At 38.7% G+C, this 19327-nt stretch overlaps 3 protein-coding genes across 4 annotated transcripts; all 3 read right to left on the bottom strand.

Annotated features, from left to right (window-relative positions):
- Positions 1-1579: 1579 nt before the first annotated feature.
- On the bottom strand, positions 1580-5535 carry hyal2b (hyaluronidase 2b). Its single transcript, XM_041034840.1, has 4 exons — positions 5391-5535; positions 3836-4815; positions 3438-3527; positions 1580-3339 (listed from the first exon to the last, which is right to left on the bottom strand). The coding sequence occupies exons 2-4, from the start codon at positions 4784-4786 to the stop codon at positions 2950-2952; spliced, it is 1431 nt and encodes a 476-aa protein (XP_040890774.1). The 5' UTR covers positions 4787-4815; positions 5391-5535; the 3' UTR covers positions 1580-2949.
- Positions 5536-8754: 3219 nt separating this feature from the next.
- On the bottom strand, positions 8755-11622 carry tusc2b (tumor suppressor 2, mitochondrial calcium regulator b). The gene is made up of 4 exons (XM_041032997.1): positions 11474-11622; positions 10460-10705; positions 9687-9807; positions 8755-9588 (listed from the first exon to the last, which is right to left on the bottom strand). Exons 2-4 carry the CDS (start codon positions 10606-10608, stop codon positions 9523-9525), a joined length of 336 nt encoding a protein of 111 aa, XP_040888931.1. The 5' UTR covers positions 10609-10705; positions 11474-11622; the 3' UTR covers positions 8755-9522.
- A 1771-nt stretch (positions 11623-13393) lies between these two features.
- Positions 13394-17679, bottom strand: rassf1 (Ras association domain family member 1). 2 transcript variants are annotated; one of them, XM_041034475.1, is made up of 6 exons: positions 17382-17679; positions 15940-16064; positions 14299-14403; positions 13856-14144; positions 13659-13774; positions 13394-13543 (listed from the first exon to the last, which is right to left on the bottom strand). In XM_041034475.1, exons 1-6 carry the CDS (start codon positions 17671-17673, stop codon positions 13394-13396), a joined length of 1077 nt encoding a protein of 358 aa, XP_040890409.1. In that variant the 5' UTR covers positions 17674-17679. The 2 variants fall into 2 exon arrangements, with proteins under 2 accessions (XP_040890409.1, XP_040890408.1); XM_041034474.1 differs by lacking the exons at positions 15940-16064; positions 17382-17679 and adding an exon at positions 14622-14735.
- Positions 17680-19327: the final 1648 nt, after the last annotated feature.

Genomic DNA, 19327 nt, shown 5'->3' with positions numbered 1-19327 from the left:
TATACACCTACACACACACACACACACACACACACACACACACACACACACACACACACACACACACACACACACACATTTATTATAAAATCTGAGTCAATGGTATATTTTCAGATTAAGCATTACGCATCATTATGCAGGAAAAAAACAAGACAGGGAAAAATAAATTAAAAATTCTTTTTTAATATTAAAATTCTTTGATGCAAAAGGTGAATATGAAATGTTTTTAAATACAAAACTCATTTTCTCCAGTTCAATTTCAAACAATAACACCAGTACACTTTGGCAAAGTAAGGCTTTTAAATTAAGGTAATTTCCTTAACAGACATGCACAATTACATTGTGTTTTCCATCAATAGACTATTTTGCTCTGATACTTTAGTCTGAAAGGCCCAAACCTTTCAAAATAATAAAATCAACTAGAAGAATTTCAACGTTATTGAAGGATATTCTATTAAGGGCCAGACCAGCTTTTGCACATTTTACTTCAGTTACAAGATATTATTTCTGACTTCTGTGTATTTAAGTTTATTTATGCATTATAATTTGTAGTAGGTATAAGAGAAGACTGTTAGTGCAAATTCAAAGTTTGAAACACTACCCCAGTGAAAATGGTTGTCATTATGTCAAACATACTTGTTGCAAAAAGGCTAACACATGCAAAAACAAATGCATGGCTTCTCAAAGCACCTTTGCCTTTACCTTTATACTTAGATTTATAGCGTCCTGTTGAAATGTAAGCAGAGACACTTGGCATTAACTTGTCGGTCTAGTACTGTAGGGAAATTTATCAGCATTGTACATGGGCATTACCTTTCTTCCACTTTTATACCACAGAAATTAGTATTTATGTGTTAAATATGATTAATCTGTTAAGCATTATTTGCTCTAACACATCCTGTTTAAAGATGACAAAACATTAGATCATTTTCACAATGCAACTGAGTTAAAGGCCAAGGAAGGTTAACAATCATAGAAGCACACATTTCTGTCTGAATAAAATTCACAGTGAACACATCTCTCACACAAAACATTCAATGGAAAAAAACCCACCATAATTAACTGTAATGTGGTGACTGTATACTGACTGGCCTCTGTATCCAGCTAAGTAAAACAATTTCACCTCATGTACATGTGGATTAAAGTCAGATGCATCTCAACAGAAAATTATTTAAAGTGCAGAATTAGTTAAAAGTTTGGTATACATAAAATGTTCTTTTACAATACTGGTTCTGATTCTACATTTTCCAGTTTGTGAAAAACAAAATAACCTATACCTTCCCTCCTCCTCGCTCATTTTAGGTACCTATATACTTTTTGAGCACTGCCAAACAGAATAAATAAAGAAACTATTGTATAAATATGAAACTGCTCAGCTAACTTTGGTTTAACAAACTACCTACAGTAGTTGCTATCAACACAGTGTCAATGGCAGGAACCCTGACACAAGCTACAATGCAAGCAAGTCTAGCCCTAACTACACACTAAAAAATATAAATATTAACACTGGTTATTGTATATAGAGGTCAGCCAATACTGGATTTCTGAGGCTGATATAGATATTTGCGTGTTTTAAAAATCTGATAACAGTTCATCGGCCAATGTTCTTTTTTTTTTTGACATAAACACAAACATTTCTAAAAGAATCCCTTACTTTGGTTACTCAAGAATTGTGACTATGTCATTTTATACTGGAATATATACACATTTTTAACATGTTCTATTACTAATCAGCCAAATCAAACATTAATATCAATGTTAAATTAGCCCTGTTCAGTGGGGCAATAATTATGTATTTGTACATTTAATCTGCTAGTATCTGAAAATCATCCTGTCTGTTTTCAAGGAAAATTAACAAATATAAGCCAAACATTACATTACTTGGATGCTGAAATTAAATTTCATTGCTACTTATTTTCACAGTGACAGCCATGTAAATAGGAAGATACCATTTGTATCAAACAGTGACATTTGTTTCTTCTAATCTGCCCAGCCTTTCCTTTTTATACACATTTTACTCATTAATAAGAAAACGGGTAGGCATTGTGGAATTAATATCAGCATAAAGCACTGTGCCGAGAAGAGAGGCTGAGATGAACACTGTTGACACAAACCTCAACAATCACAACCTGTAAACAAAAGCAACTGAAAAAAAGAGCATTTTGTCAAAAAGCCAGTTAAGGCACATTTCTAAACTGAAACAGGCAGGTCCAGCCATGTTGTTTCTATAAGCCAAGGATAACCAAAGAGGTTTATGACCCCATTTGTCATAATTTGTCACCATCTAGCATTATACACTATCTATGTGTTGGTCATAAGGCTATATGTCATAACACTTAACAGCTTGAATCATCGACAGATACAAACTCTTAGGCAGCAGTATGACGATGCAGAATACCAAAAAGTACACTTCTGTTGTAACGTACCAACAAATTATCAATGGTGTATGTCAATGGACATCAAATGCACCTTTCTTCCACACCTTTGCTTAAGTATCACAGTTGTGCCTATTTAAAAAAAAAAAAAGAAAAGAAAAAAGCAGTCTTTTTTTCCATAAGGCATTTCTCTGTGGGGACAATCCAGTCCAGGAGGTCAGGGCCAGCACGGAGCTTCAACATACAGTTCTGATTTTTATATATCATTTGATCTAAGTAAATAATCAGTTGCATTATTGATAGACTGACATTGGTTCCAAGAGGCGGTCCTGAGGTTGGAGATATCCCAGTGCAGCTTGTCAGAGAAAAATATTCCTTTTTAGATGGGTCTGTGTGCTGGAGTAAAAATATCCTATCATAAAGGGAGATGTCTGGTGACAGGACGGACTGTCTGCTGCTGTCAATGAACCACTTTCACAAGTGTACAGTCACCTACCACATTTGCGTTGAAAAGTTTGAACTGTCCTTTTCAGGGCTGTCAGAAGCAGTGAATAGTTTATGCCTCTCAGTTTCCTCAGTGTAGCAGAGTGAGGAGTCCTAGTGGGAGTAAAAGGCAAAGAGGCCAGGTCCCTAAGACAGAGGAAGCTCTATTCTGCCCTTTTTCTTTCTGAGCACAAGCCTCACCCCTGTACCCACGGTAGCACTGGCACTGGAAGTGTGTGCGGAAAAAAGCCAGCTCGGCTTGGCTGGGCACTCCTGTAACCTTAAGCTGGCCACCCTGACTGGTGATGCTGTGTGTTACGGGGCTGAGATGCAGGTACACATCACTGTCTGGTACTTTGCGAAGACAGCGGCCATGGGATTTACACACCATCTGACTGCACAGCTCTGCTGCCGTAGAAACATTGAGTAGATACCGGCCCAGCGGTCCCTGAAGATACTCATTTAGGGTGGAGCAACTGGCCTAGAAAATTAAAAAAAAAAAAAAAAAGATGTTAACCTCAAATCCACTGAAAACTAGGCTATTCAGCATCAAACAAGCAGAGTAGGTGTAGCACTTACACTGCTGCTTGCATAGGAGGTGTCCCCCCAGAAGATTACACCTGCAACTCCAAGTGCAACACTCTCACCAATGGTGGAGACCAGATCTGTCTGCAAAACATTTACACACACAGTTCAGTAGTGTACTATACAATGAGCAGAAAAGAAAACTGAAGCAGTGAAAGGATAAATTAACTTAATCAACTAATAAATTTGTGGACATTTTTTAAAAACTGTTTCACTAAAAAAAGTGAAAATAATAGGGGTGCTATTTTTGACCTTTTAAAATATTAAATGATTAAGCAAAAAAAAAAAAAGACTGATAAATCAGTCAGTGGTTAAATACAGTATCTAAACTCCTAGATAACAAATGATGAATGTATAAACCTCCTGACGATTTGTTGCTTTGGCCAACTCACCTCAGTTAGAAGGGTCATCTGATTCATGTAAGTAGGTCGGGTATAAACAAAAACAGGACGTGCTAATCCGTCCCCAACAGATGCCAGGCGCATCGCCTCTTTCACCCTGTTTCGGACAAAGAGACGCCCATGATTTGTAGAGCGTAGTACAGAACCCATGTATATAGATGGGAAGAATGCTGTACATTCCATCCACAGCCAGTTTAGCTGGTCATTGCGGGCCATCTCCACAGCAGGGCAGCGGCCTGTGTAGTTCTTCAGGCCACTCCTGTAGTCATGGTTGTAACAATCCGGAAACAGGTAGAAGCCCCACAGCTGATTGGGCCTCAGACTCTTGGCAAGTTTTAGAGTCTCCAGCATAAATTTGCGAGCTGATAGCTCAAATTCCTGCTGGGCAACTCTTGCCACTTGCTCTGGGGTCCACGTGGGATTCTTTTTGGCCACCATTTCACGGGATTTATTTCGATAGATGTCTTTAATGTCCCAATTTCGGATCCACAGTGGCCGCCACTCCTCCCAGTCAATAACAGCCAAACCCTTCGCCTCTGGCTCACGTATATATTTCTGCACACCTCCAGGCATCTTTTCATAGTGCTGAGCGAGGCTGGCAAGCTGTGGAAGACCTCCATTTACTGCAGTGCCACCACGCTCATAGTAAGGATACAACCCCAGGCGCTCCTTATAGAAAATCGTGAGATTCTGCCGGACAAAGCCCTCATTGGGGGATGCCACAATGTCAAACTGGTCCAGAGATAAAGTTACCAAACGTCGCGGAGCACACTCCTGTGTTGGGGCATTCCAGGCAAGAAGAACTGGCTTCTGGGAATACAATGGCCATTTTGTCTGCTTTACATCAGCTGAACACAAGACTGTCCATAACGTAAACAGAGTCAGAAGCACCCGAGGCAGCTGGCCAGCTGTGGTGAAGGGAGAGTGAAATACAGCCTCCATGATCACTGCTCACCTTTTCTCTTCTTTCTCTAGGAAAGAAAAACAAAGCAATTTTTGTTAAAATTGAGTCAAAAATAAAAACCAAAAAAAGTTCCACATATCTCCACAGATGATCCAAGGAGCTGAGCACTTTTCTAATGATGTCAGAAATAAATCTGGGGAAAAGTGAAAATCTTTAGATCGACTTTGAAGTAGTATTTCACTGACATTCCGGGGTAGACTGCGTTTTAGTGAAACTAGGGAAATAAATAAACAAGAGTACCCATGCACATTACTTAATTAGATAACTGTTTATTACCCGTATGACCACATACGGTTTAGTAGTCAGCTTCCGGCTTGGTTGACGTTGCATTCATAATTTTTCTTTAGAAATAAATTCTAGGAAGAAAATGTTGATTGGAGTTGGATTACAAAGCAGATGAAAAAGAACGAAAACAATTACTAGTAGACAATTAGCTTCTTTTATCTTAGACTGCTTTATACTTCTTCCGTTCACGGACTAAATTAACATAACTTCGACAAATTAGCTCAAAGTTTCAATGAAACTGACTAACGTGCTAAGTTAGCTAACGGGTTGTTTTTTTTTCTCCCCGTTCAGTCTGACCTGTTCCGGTGAAGCCGAGGACACGGGTTTATTCCACTCATGAAACCTTCTGATAAATTAGTTTTCCACGGCCCTGCCATGTGAAAAATAACAGTAATAGTCCGCTCAAATCATGTTAACGATTGACAACTGCACCAGCCAGGGTTAAGGGAGTTATGGCTGCAGCGATAGCGACCAGGGTTGCCAGGTCTGAGTGACAAAACCAGCCCAGTGGCCAATCAGAACCCAGCCCAGTACCTGAACTCAAAATATGCCTCTGTCAAACCATATTTACACTGCTTTTAAAGTCCAACAGGATTTCTATTGCAAATGGAATGTAATATCTACAAAGTAACACGATAAATGTCTAGTGCACAGTTTAACAGTGCAACAGTTATTTCATCTAGGTTCTAAAATTACCTTGTGTTATTAGATCCAGTATATTATCATAAATAAAATATTGCTCTGTGGTGTACACTAATGGTTCTCAACCTTTTTGTGGTATCAGGAGAGAATTACAGCGCGTCGTGCGTGTGTGTGTGCGTGTGTGTGTGTGTGTGCGGATGAGGTCTGTGTATGTAATATGAATTTTTACTTATAGGTATGATTTATGTAATCGGTATGAAAAGATGGTCTACCCAACCAGAGGTTAAGAAAAAAATGCAACCCGCAGCAACGTTTCAAAAATTAGCCCAATTCCACCGGAAAACCGCGGACCTGGCAACTCTGATGGTGCTCATTGAAAAGGTTGAGCAACACCAGCTCAGTCCATTGAGTAAATGACTTGTGGGGGTGGGCTATGAATTTCTTAAAGACACAATTTGTCTCATTTTGCTTTTTGTACTAATACAGCTTGAGGCTTTACTATCACATTAACGTTATTTAACACCTTACGAATATCATAACCCAATTTCTTAGAAGTCTGAGGGTAAATTCCAATCTCGCTAAGCTACGCCCCTACAAATAAAGAGCAAAGTAAACCGCTCTCCAGTCTATGTAGATGTAGTTATCAGACGAAACCATTCACAGTGGTGTACCCACCAGGTCTCCACATGCTCCAAATACGGCTCATATTTAAGAAAGTTTAAATTGCTGCAGGTATTAAGTTCTCTAAATGTTTAAATCTAACCTGAATGAATGAATGGAGCACTGTGTGCGTGTGTGTGTGCGTGCGTGCGTGTGTGCGAAGAAAATACAGAAATACAAAATCTTGCATCTTTATCAGGATAAGCACGATTTTCATACTTAAAAAGAGGTTGAGCTTGAAAATGAGTTGAATGTTTGCAGATGTTTAGTGGTGATGATGTTTTTTTATGTTAAATGAGCATCATTCTTAATAACATGATTTAGTTTTTAAATCTACCTTTTCAATTTGTGTCCAAATAATGTCTCTTACCAGCGACCTCTTCTTCTCACTCCAGATGAAAGTAGATCAAACAAGCTATTCAAGAATTTTACAGGTCAGGCTTGTTACTCTGCTTCATCATAGTCTCAGTTCCCCTTTACAGAGGAGACCAAAGCAGTTGTTCGTTCTGTGTTAAAATCCACCACTGACTTGTATTTAAACATCCAGCAGACTCCACCTCTGTTTGACCTCTGTTTGACAAACATGAAACACCTCACCATACTTTTCCTCTTCAACAGAGAGTTTTGCATAGCAGCTCTTTTGCTGGCTTCTCTGACAGTCAGAAATATTTAAAACATATACTTTTCACATTGAGAAAACAACATTTAAAACAAAATTTTACAAGTATTAGGCACTGAAGCTGTTTCACTAGTATTCACTTCAAAATTACAAACTACAAAACTACAAACTAATGTGTTTTTAAAAACAGTGACATTTTGTTTAACACTGGCAGCAATGGACACACATCAACTGTAGGCTGGTTCTAAACACAGGTTTGGCAGCTGAAAGCAGCTGAAAAGTGATGACCAATTAATGGTGGGTAGCAGGTAAACATGGCACACAATTTCCCTCATTGCTCCCTTTAACTTCTAAAGCACACTCAAATCTCCTGACTCATGGATTTCTCTTCTGAAGACAGCTCCTCCAGAGCATGTTGTTAAATCAGTTAAATTCATCTGAATTTCTCTGCTGTAGTTTAGATATGTTTAGACATGGCAGGTGTGTAAGAGTGTAAAATAATTCACGTTCCTGCCAATAAAAAGTTAAAATATTGTAATGGTCTCTGTGAATAACACCTTACTTTGGAATTTCATGTTTTAAAATGTGCCCAGACATTTGTCAGCAGACCATGACCAAGGGTGATTTGCTGAGTCAAATCTTTTCTTTTAACCCCAACACTGCAGTTTTACACATGGCCTTGCATATTATTACAGCTTTGTGAAAGTAAACATCAAAAAGTTATTGTTCTTCCATGTCTCCCCCAGACTCAGCTGAAAAAGGGTACTTGCCCAGAGGACTTGTGTAAAGTAAAATCATTTCATGGAAGCAATAAAGTAAAGTGGATTTTGGCACAGACCTCTTTATCCTCTAAGGAGAACAATATCGTAGTCAGCTTTGTAGAAAACCCTTTCCCATGGAGATGGCACTGATGGCGTTTACTTTTCTCTTGACTTCATCCATACCTCATTAGTAGACACATACTAAAAACACGCACACAGGCTTAACCTCCAAGCAACTGTTTGTCGTTGCGGTTTCCTCTGCAGGTGGCCAATTTCATTGCAGGTGGAGGTCAGGAGCATTATTTCCACTACATGGACGAATAGGTCCTGTCAGTTCATTTTAGCGTTTACAACCTTTGACAAAAAACTGATTTATTTCATTACAAAAAACTATTTGAGCTTACAGCTTCTCAAATAATTGTTATATAAAGGCTGAGTCTAAGAGATTTCCTCCAGAATTTTTTTTTTTCAGAAATGTTAGTTCATACTCTAAAACATTTGAAAAAATCTTTCAAATACTGAAATTCAAGAACTTTAAATATCTAACATGATTTAAATAAGATCACTATTTTTTTGGATCAAAACCAAACAGCAAAATGGGGTATCTACAAGAGCTGAAGGCAGAATTTTATAAATACAGAGGTCATAATTTCCCCCAAAGATACCAGTTAGTTTCTTTCAATTTAAGTATTTCTACAGGGATGAGCCAATCATTTTTTTCAGCTGTGTTATATGAACCCTTTCCTGGTTGCTAAAACTCCTTAATTCCCTTAAAACATGCCCATAACATGTCCTCAGGTAGCTGGATATTTCCACTGGAATTATTGTAAGCAATAATAATTCTAAAATCTATCCTTTCTTCTTTCATTTTCTTCCCCCACGGAGTTTGATGGCTTGTGAAGTAAATGCACTTTATCATGATGTTCAGTGATAATTAATGTATGAATGAATGTGAAAAAAAAAGACCACAACACAGTTCAGCATTTCAACTTGTAATTAAAAAACAGTTATAATAAATTAAAAGAGAACCATAGTATGCTAAACCAGCAAAGAAAACAACAGGATCTCTTCTTAAACTCACTGCTGCTGTGTACACGTGAGGCTCTGAGGTCACTGAAACCAGTCCATCCAACATTATGACATTAATCCACTTTAGATTTTGTGGGCCACTGATTGTCAACACTGTTGGCGATAAGCAGATCCTGTTCCATGCATAATAAAGCAAGTCATGATGGTGTCCAAAAAAAAACAAACAAAAAAACTAAAGTGTGCACTTTCCTGCTCTCTCTACATATATATGTGTGTGTATATATATACAGTATATATATATATATATGACTGTGACAGGAGAAAGAACTGGTTACATTCTCCTTGAACTCCTGGAGCTCAGTGAATCATACCAGAAAACAATCTGCAGCAACAAATTCAGGATCGTCACGTCTCATCCCGTGTCTGCACACACATTCACACATACATGCACACAAACCATGATCTGTAAACTGCGCGGGTTTTGCCAACCTGGCACCCTTCTAGATTCCCACTGGTGACCTATTCTGTGTCTGCACACAAGCCAAAAACAGATCACATGCAGAGGTTCAGCACATGTTGCATCGGCCTGTCCACATAAGAGCATCAAATATATCAAGAGATCATTTTATTTTAAAAGGTGGTTCAGGCTTCCAGCTGTAGGGAAACCACAGGACGGAAGTTGACACAGTGGCTAGTCTGAGAAACTCCTCAGACATCATCAGGCTTCACAGAGGACAACTGGGAAATCTACATGGATGCACGGGTGGTCCAGCTTTATAATTCCCTGGAAGGACACAGATAAGATCAAAATTATCTGAACTAATAATACAGAGAACTGGTGCTGGTGAGAAACTTCCTAGTTTAGATTTATGATTTCCTTACCTGAGGTGTTAGGTTTTTGTGGATTCTCTTCAGTTTGGCTTTTTTACGTCCATTTTTTGTCACAATTGTCTCTTCATAGAACTCGTGGGCCAAGTCGCCATCTTCATCAAAGAACATAGAGCTGCAGCAGAGAGAAAAACTTAATTACCCATACCTTGTATCCAGACCTTCAGTAAATTCAAAAATTATAGGCTATTACTGAGTCATGGATTGGCAATATTACAAGACTGAGTCATTTTCTATAATATCAAATCTTATTTGTGCATGTACTTCATTTGGTGTTACACTTTTTTTTTTTTTAACAAAAAAAAAGTTGTTCAATGTGACAGCCACTAAAATATAAATAATAACAAAAAATAAAATAAATGGCTCTAAAATAAATTTAAAAAAACAACAACAACCAGCTGCTTAGTTTGCTTATGCCTTGGCTCTATTGGCAGCTACTGCACGTCCTGTCCAATATAAATGAGGAGAATGAAGATAGAGTGGGCATGTTATCATCGAAATTTACTGAATGAACAAATATCACCTGATGTGAGAAATTCTGGTTTCTGCTATAATGTGCCTGTGGATGGGTCAGAACTGTTGAGCAAACAGCATGAGTGTGTGGTTCCATGTTGAATGTGAAAAAATGCTTTTACTTAAGAGGAATATCAGTATCAGTATTCATGTTATAAAGCAATATAATTATAATAACATCATAGTACATCAGTCTGCTATAATGCTTGAAAAAATGTATGATGGAGGTCACATGATGCTGAGGCTGTATTTACCTTCGTCTCGTAAACACAAAAGGTGTTGCACCGGGGAAACTTCGAACTCTCGCCAGTGACTGTTCGTTTCCATCTTTGGTTGGATCGTCCACACTACCTGAGCCAGAAAAAGGCCAAAATCCTTTGGATTTGGAGCCGCTACCACCCATCTTCAGCTGCAGCACATTATTTTCTTGGGTCACGGGACTGCCAGTGGTGCTACAGTGTTACTGTACCAGATGAAATGTGACCTTCAGAATATAATACCTATGAAAAGAGACACATCAAAGGGAGGAGTAGCATCATGTTTCACAATATATTATGACAAAGGCAAAATGATTGACAAGTAACTTTTCATTTTTTTTGTTAACAACAAAAGTGGCACCACAAGAAAACACATGGGTCATGCTACAGCCCCTACAGCCAATGCAAAAATCTACTGTAGATGTAATGTTTATTTAATTTTTTTGTTAAATCATATTTTGCTTGTTCCTAACATAACAGATGACAAACAGAGGGCAAATTCCAGACTGATGTCGGGTCCAGTTAAGCTATAATTCATGTCCTATGTCCATATGTCAGCATGTAGCAGGCCAGTGACAGTGCAACCAGACAATACAACTTTACATAAACACAGCCCTGTCAGCGTCGCATACCTGACCATCCTACTGTATCATGCTGTTAATCAGGATAAATTCATATCTGAAATGGAGAAATCTCTGGAAAACAGTCAGCTCCACTTGTGAGTCTAGAGGACTCGGTAGCATTATGGAGAGGAGACAGCTAACTTTGCTAGCTAACCTTGACTGGTTTAGACCATTAAGAAATTGTCCCTACATGTGTATTAGTCGTTGCTGTGTCAATTTGTGTCTTGGCTGCTAACGTTACCCTTAGATAAAGACAATTAGCACGCTCTTACTAGCATTAGCCAGGTCAACATGTTTCTGTCTGGTTTTAAAAAATAACGTATACTATCGCTGCTAAAGGCTAACGTCAGCTGGTTTATCGTTTCTTTCACCTTTGTTGAAAACATACCTAAAAGTGGTCTTTCCACAGGTGAGAAATTTGTCTCTGCTGAATTTGTCTTGATAGGTTGCTAGATCTGCATAAGCTCAGACCTCATAACACACACACGGCTACGCTAGCTGTTTATGCTAACCATAGATGCTAACTAACGTAAGGCGTTATTCCTCTGCGTTTCTCTCTGTCGGCTGATAAAGAAACGTGTGGTACGCTGGCGCCACCACGTGGACAGGAGTGAGAAACTGGACAACTGCAACTAGAACTTGGGGGTAAACTTCCTGTCAGCCTCAGTGGCAGTTCTACATTGAATTACTCCCTGGGCGAGGGGGACAGCTGCTTGCCCATGGTACCTTTGGGTCTTGTGCTGTCCAACCTATTGAATCAAGAGACATGGCTTTCCTCTCTGACCGACTAATTAAACAATGAATATGCCTCCTGTGTGACTTTGATTTTTATTATCATGTTTGTACTTACACGGATGATGCTGTCACTTGTCTTGGTTCTGTCTGCGTTCTCGACCTCCTCCCGCATCATATTGATGGTGACGCCCTTTCGGTGGCCAGTTATGGCGACGATGTAGCCTCCCAGCAGTCCAAAGAACAAGTTTAAATTTTGTCTGTTTGATGGGTGCTTCTCAAGGTAACCTGTAAAAACAGAGGAAGAACACTGTATGCATAAACTTGTGATGTTCTTTGGCTAAGGACCATAGAGGGATGGCACACACACCATAAGAGACCGAACAAGGGCCACACGCTGACCACAAGGTGACTGACATATTTGGAACAGCACAAGCGGACTGGGCAGTCCACATTTGCGCGAAAGCTGGAGAAGTAAAAACAGTCAAAAATTAGAAAAATGTGTCACCAGTGGTGAAAAAAATACTCAATCCCAACACTGGACTCAAAGTATAGATAATCCTTGTTGAATATTACTCAACTACACATGAAAGTCGCTCTGTCAAAAATTTTACTTGAGTTAAAGTACTGTGGAGTACTTGCTTTTAAACATATTTAAGTATTCAAAAGTACATTTTCTAATATTGATACATTGCTGTAATGTTTTCACAATGAATTTACAGAACCTTCTAACTCTGAAACCACTCTCCTGAGTCAGGGTGCTTACTTTTATACATTCTGGGAGATGGGGGCGGCTCCCACACTCTCCTGAGTCAGTGGTGCCACACCCCATGTGATGCCGCCCGTGCCAAAAACCGCCACTGGGAAAGCCTTCCCAGGAGAGAGGTGGCTCTTATCACAGCATATAAACGACCATGTAAGGTCCCTGAGTCGATACACTTTTGGCTATAAAAACTGTTTGCCACACAAGATGTGATCAAACCTTGCACTTAATTTAAAATGTAAAACCACCACAACAACCACATCAGATGACCCATGACTTATCATCATCACTTTATTAGATGATTAGAATATAAACACACTTTCACATTTGAACTTGTCTGGATCAGTTTCACTGGTTCAATAAAGTGCCAAAATTTAAAAACAGTCTCAATGATAAAGAAAACTAAATGTCACATAAAATGACCAGAAGAAAAAACAGATAAATTACAAGAAAAAAATCACATGTGTCTTTAATACCTCTATAAATAATCTAATCAAGCAGCATCGTTTTCAAGAAAGAACTGCAATGAATTAAGTCCATAGTAGTCTTTAATTTTTTTTCCTTTTTTTTTGCCAATCCAGTTACAACAGTGGCTAAACTTGCACAGAAAGTGGCAGCACCTTCAGGCAGTTCACATTAAATACAGTATCCCTGCTTCTTAAACAACCTTTATTCAAAACATTGTCATTGTTTGAGCTCTTTCCTTCCCCTTTACGTTGTTGTACATTTTCTAATTGATCCATGACACTTTTTTAAAGTGGCAGAAGGTTCTTCTTCATGTTTAAATTTAAGGATCTGTTGCATCACTCAGAGTCATCCAGGAGTAGTAATCCTCGCCATGGCCTGCTTCATCTTTTCTCTAGCAAGAGTGTAGCGCTTCACAATCTGCCGGACATGCTCTTCTTCCTCACGCTGCAAGATTCGCAGGAAGTTGCACAACTCAGGAAAGCTAAAAGCATCCCACTGTGGATGAGGACAATTTCACATTAAAAGCAGTTGTATATACAGTATATACACTGTCAGAATATATTGAAGGCTGATCAAATGACCTCATTTTCAGGGCCAAATAGAAACTTACATTGACATCTCCTGTCTCATTTTCTTTCAAAACCAGACTCAGAGCTTTTTCACTGGGACCAGCACACAAGCGTAAGTAGAGTGGACATTCATCATCAGACAGTTTACGCATGTACACTAAAGGGGAAAAAAATCAGAATTTAATACTTGATGGTACTATTTTGCTTTACTGTAAACACACAATATTAAGAATGATACCTTGACTTTGTCTCTCAGCGCGTTCAAACAGGGCAAACTTGGCTGGGTTGTCCACCACAGTGAACTTGTTGAGCAATGCCTCGATGACTTCTCGTACCCGTGTTTGGGAGCTTATATGCAAGTGTTTTGCTGTATCTTTTGGGAGGTAGAAAGATGTCCGCCGTTTCATCCGCCTGCCCTGCTGCTCTTCCTCTCGTGTGGAGTATAGGCTCTGAGGAGGAGGGAGGGAGATCGGTCGAGCTAACTGGAAGTGGACCTTGATGAAACCAGTGTAGAACCCGTCTTTATTCTGCAAGATAGATAGATTCATAGCATTAGATGGGGAGTGAAATTGTTTCATGCAATATTAACATAGTTTGTAAACTATCTTATAATAGTATGATTAAAAAATACAATTTGGATGCCTGAAGGCACAGAGAAAAAAAGATTTCTTAATCACTCACAACCATCATGTAGAGATTGCTGTTGATCTGAGCATTATACTCCTTAACCTTCTGTTGAATCTCACCAACACTTAACTCCTGTTTACCCGAATCGATCTGTTCATCCTGTAAAGCAAAGAGCAGGCACAGTCCAGTAAATAGGCCACATGATGTCAGCAGAAAGCTTGTCTTCACAAATGGGTTTTAAGGACGAAAAGAAAGTGACACAGCAGAAGTAAAAGTAAAATAAAGTCAAGCTCTTAATCTATCATTTCAAAATAAAGGCACACATGATTCAGTATCATCAAACACTGGACTGATGAGCTATTCCATAGCCTTACCGCTGACCCTCTGACCTTGCGAAAGAAAGATGTATATGCAGTAAAATACACTTCCAGCTCAGAGCCACTCTCCTCCTGACTGCGAAATGAGTCACTTGCTGTGCTTCCCCAGGTCATCTCCAAGGTTCAGTTGAGCAGGAGTTTTGACGTTAAAGGATTTCTGTCATACCCACTTATCTTAGAATGATCTCCAGATTTGTATGTCTGAAATTTCTCAGCTTTCCATCTGTCTGTCTGGGGAAAACTGCTTCTACTAACAGCTCTTTGACCTCAGAATTCCCATCTGCCCCTCCCTGACAATAAAACTCCACAAAGATATCTAAAGGGCCGGCCCCCTCCCAGTGAGATCTGCTTAAATTATCCTGGGATAAAAATGTTTTCCTGATGTTATTGTTGATGTATGTGAAAAGAGTGTAAAAATGTTTGTCACTCATAATGATATACAGATAGTTAATATGTACATTATGGACAGGACAAGTTTGTTCTTGTTCCTATCACTTATAATTGTCCATATCATTGTCCAAAACTTACTATTCTGCCGTAGCCTTCCTGAGAGCTTCCAGAAATGCAAGCATGTAGACCTTCAAAAGCTGTGATATATGTACTTTAACTTACAAAAAGAGGGTCCCTTTCTGGATTTAGTGTTCTTTTCCTGGGTACAGCTGTGCTGTAAAATGTATGTTGTTTTTTTCAAAATAAAGTCAGTAAAAAACTGACTGGCTTTCTACTTTCTGAACTGAGATTTATCCTGAGATTTATTCTTATTTACAATCTGTAAGAGGCTGCAGCAAAGAGGTTAGTTTATCAAATCTGAAGCAGTGAGGTTGGGCTGTGCATCATGGTAATACAAAAACATGTTAATATATTAATATGACATAAAAATTATAGCTCAAGTCAGAGCATATGAATAACATTTGGTTTGATACACTGTAAAGCAAACTTTTAATCATTTGATAAGTTGGTAGTTCATGGGCCTCAGTAGCTTCAGTTTTTTCTGGTTCTATAATAAGGACAGCTGTTTTATTGTGAAGTTGTTAAGTTGTCCCCTCCCCTCAGCTCTCTCCTAAATTACTTGCTGTATAAATGCCTTGACAATGAAGAGGTAATAAAACCAGTATCTTTGAGGACATATGGCACAGTGCACAGCAGTGGACAATCTGGTAGTCTCCATCTGCTTTGACCTGCCCAGCTACACAGTATGAACATGCATTTTTGTTTGTAAATCTGTAAAATATGATTTTCTTTTGGATGATAAAACAACCCCAGCTTCCTGTACAAATGTAGTACTGATAAAATTTGTGATTGTATCTTTGTTCCTCACCACATTTGTGTCTGTCTCGAAGGAGTCGACAGAGAAATCTTCCTGGTCTGTTAACAAACTTCCATCTGTGCTGCAGTCCAGCTGGATGAACAGTCGGCAGCGGTAGTGACAAGTGTAACTGCAGTCTGAGTGAGAGACAGAGACCGTTAGAGGGAGCAAATTTTGTATTCTCAGTTATGCTTTGGCCAGTGGTCAGGGCTGCTGTAGAGCCCTCTGCTCTGGATTTTGTTCAGTAATCTGTCTTTGTGCTGAAAAGTATCACCCAAATCACACTAACCTAGATGCATTATCTGTATTATACAAGCAAAATACCAATATTTTTCTACATTCAAAGTAAGAACTGCTCATGATGAATATTTGATGGTATGTTGATTGTTTCTAATTGCTTCAATCATACATTTTTTTTATTATTGAACTGGGCTCTCAGTATGCTACAGAAATGCTACAGAAAGTCTGATGCTACAGAGAAATAGAAGCATTCCCATGTGCTTTTTGTACCAGAATACAATTAAAACGTGAAGTTTGCCAGACCTTCCTACAGATTGGGACAAACTGTGATAAACTTTCTCATGACTGGAAAAAATAACATGAGCATCCTGCACTCTGGCGATATGGGGAATTGGAAAGTGAAGACTGTATCAGAGCTCTGTGAGCTTTGGATCAACATGGGGTTACAATGCTGATTTAGCCTTTAATGTAAATGTATGTTTTAGCCATTCCTTCTAAGGTTAATGGTTTCATCAGAATTTCAGCCATTTCTTGAAAGGTCAATGATTTTATTTTCATATTAGTTTCCTCCACAAAGCAATGGTTCACAGTGTCTATTATTAATCCCCTTGGCAGGAACAGCCTAACACACTGTATATCATCCTGTCTCATGCAATGCAGATTTAGTGGCTGATTGCCTGTTTTTGCTTTTTAGGTCAATGCCTACAGTCAAAAACATGTTTATCATGTACACACCAAATTTAAAGCATAAGGCTGGTGTCATTCATATTTTTCTTATTAAAAAAAAAAAGACAAAAAAGCCAAAACCAACAATGTGTTAGTCTGTCTCACAATATTTTCCAGCTTTCCCATAGTGTCTGCGGCTTGCAACACAAAGCAACACGAAGCTCATTTATCTACTTCTAAAGACTTAAATCTTTAAATATAAAATAAAAATATCTAAAATATACTTTATTCAAAACATTGTAAATGTTATTCTGAAGTGGACTTGGTGTGCTAGTGAGTGTAGTTTTTGGATGTCAATGGAGGTCTATTTGACAGAGTAATAAGCTATTTCAGGCTTTGGGTACAAAGACAATACTTTTTAGTAGTTTATTGTTGGTTTTGGTGTTTTCAGTGGGATTTGTTGACAGTAAGAAAAATAGAGTAATATATTAAATATATGACCAAACTTAGCTGTTAAACAAATTGAAATAGATTCAGAAGGTACTCACTGGCACAGCGTAAACTCTGCTTATAAAGACCCCAGATGAATTCTCCACACAGGTCACACCAGGTAAGATGAGTGTGACTGTAGGGCTGGAAGTCGTGACCCACTCCAGCCTCTCTTGTCTGACACCCGGGTACCTCGATGCTGACGCTGTCTCCAACCAGACGAACAACATGGAAGGAGCAGGGCTGACCTGGGTTTACAGGCGGAGGGGCTGTGCGGGCTACAGGAGCAGCCAGCTCGATGGAATCATTTACACTGAGGTCTTTCAGCTCGATCAGCTCACATTTAGACATCCTGTCCTTGATACAGACACTGACATGTCAAGGTAGCACTTGGTGTCCATGAGCTAGTATGGGTGTAGGTCTGGCTCTGATAAAATGTACAGTACAGCACCAGGTCAGTTTAATTCAGTCCACTTTCAGCTTTGTGTGCTCTGCAGAGCAATGAGCGGCCACCAGATCTTTAAGAGCTGCAAGACATTTTGAAACAGAGGTTTGGTTACATTACACTCACGATACATGCCTGGGTTAGTTTAACATACAAGAATCTGATGTATTTAAACCAGTCTAATCAGTATCATGCAATACAAATTCATAAAATCAATGTCTGTGCTGTATTTATGCTATGGGCTTTACAAATGGAAAAACAAAAGATTAACTTCTGTTATCTGATGCCAGCATTCATATGATTATGTTAAAATGTGGGACAAGACGATGAATATAATCCTGTGCAATCCTGGGACAACTAATACTGTTTTTCTGCTCCTGACAGTGAAACAAATCAGAATATTTTAAATAAAACTGTCGCCAAAAAGTGGGCCAATATCATTTCATTCATTAGGTTCAGAAAGAACATAACTTACTTAAATCAGTCATTTCAGAAACAAGTGGCAACATAACATTAACATAAGTTAGAAGACTACAGCCTGAATTTAAAGTGTTTAAATGTATATAATGTTGTGTATACACAGTATGTATAACAGCTACAGGTCTTTGAATGTATGACAGGCAGTGGTGGAATGTAACTCTGTACATTTATTGATTTATTCATGTGCTGCACAAGCTTAAGGTACTTTATTTTAGTATTTCCCTTTTGTGCTACTTTCTACTTCTTTTCCACTACATTTCAAAGAGCAATATTGTGCATTTCCTCCCCTATATATTATGCAGCTATGGTCATTTTGCAGATTAAGATTATACATAGAAAACATATGATAATCTTATGAAATATGAACCATTGTTGTAGATTAAACTAGGCAGCAGTGTACACAATGGGTAACCCAGTCCTTCTCAAATAGTGGGGTGTGCCCCCCTGATGGGGCCCACTATTTGAGAAGGGGCAAAATGTTTTCTTCTTTGAAATGTCTTTGAACTGTGGTAACCCATAACCCATGAGATGCTGCATGCATGTTGATTAATTTAAAAAGCAATTTATAAAATTCTGTCAGCCTTGGCAATGACAGGTGTCATTCCTTCCACTGCATAATGAGTATTCCTACTTTTTAGATACTGCCAATATTTCCACAAGATTTTATGAACTGGTTTTTCGTTTATAATTTACATTGAGGTATTGTCTCTTGTGGTATTGGAAAAAGGATTCGGATTATTTACTTAATTCACTTAAGTTAATAAATGCTACCTTGATATAGTGACACAAAGCACGGGGAGGGTCATTGACCAACTGCATCCGTTTCTCTGGGGAGTCATTAGGACGACTAAGTGTAAAATGTTCACAGGTGCATCTGAAACTTAGTTTCATTAGTTTCCCCGTTGAGCTGCATTGTGACTTGAATATGAACAACCCGGGGCTCTTTCTGCCAAGTGGGTCACCACACGGCGCAGTTATTCCCACAGGGCAACAAGAGCACATTGTAACCAGGATCATCCATGCATATTATACTGTTTTGTTTTGTATTTATTTTTTTTCCATTTTAATACAAAACTAGGC

Source organism: Toxotes jaculatrix, chromosome 3 (genome assembly GCF_017976425.1).
Source record: "Toxotes jaculatrix isolate fToxJac2 chromosome 3, fToxJac2.pri, whole genome shotgun sequence".
Taxonomy (NCBI): domain Eukaryota; kingdom Metazoa; phylum Chordata; class Actinopteri; family Toxotidae; genus Toxotes; species Toxotes jaculatrix.
This window is presented reverse-complemented; position numbering and strand designations above follow the sequence as displayed.

Coding starts and splice junctions, on each gene's coding strand:
- hyal2b (XM_041034840.1), bottom strand. CDS start 4,786: ATGGAGGCTGTATTTCACTCTCCCTTCACCACAGCTGGCCAGCTGCCT. Junction 3,528..3,835: donor AGATGACCCTTCTAACTGAG/GTGAGTTGGCCA, acceptor AATGTTTTGCAG/ACAGATCTGGTCTCCACCAT. Junction 3,340..3,437: donor CCTCCTATGCAAGCAGCAGT/GTAAGTGCTACA, acceptor TTAATTTTCTAG/GCCAGTTGCTCCACCCTAAA.
- rassf1 (XM_041034475.1), bottom strand. CDS start 17,673: ATGTCTAAATGTGAGCTGATCGAGCTGAAAGACCTCAGTGTAAATGAT. Junction 16,065..17,381: donor GCAGAGTTTACGCTGTGCCA/GTGAGTACCTTC, acceptor TCTCTCACTCAG/ACTGCAGTTACACTTGTCAC. Junction 14,404..15,939: donor TCGAGACAGACACAAATGTG/GTGAGGAACAAA, acceptor TTTGCTTTACAG/GATGAACAGATCGATTCGGG.
- tusc2b (XM_041032997.1), bottom strand. CDS start 10,608: ATGGGTGGTAGCGGCTCCAAATCCAAAGGATTTTGGCCTTTTTCTGGC. Junction 9,808..10,459: donor TTTGTGTTTACGAGACGAAG/GTAAATACAGCC, acceptor TCTCTGCTGCAG/CTCTATGTTCTTTGATGAAG. Junction 9,589..9,686: donor ACAAAAACCTAACACCTCAG/GTAAGGAAATCA, acceptor GTGTCCTTCCAG/GGAATTATAAAGCTGGACCA.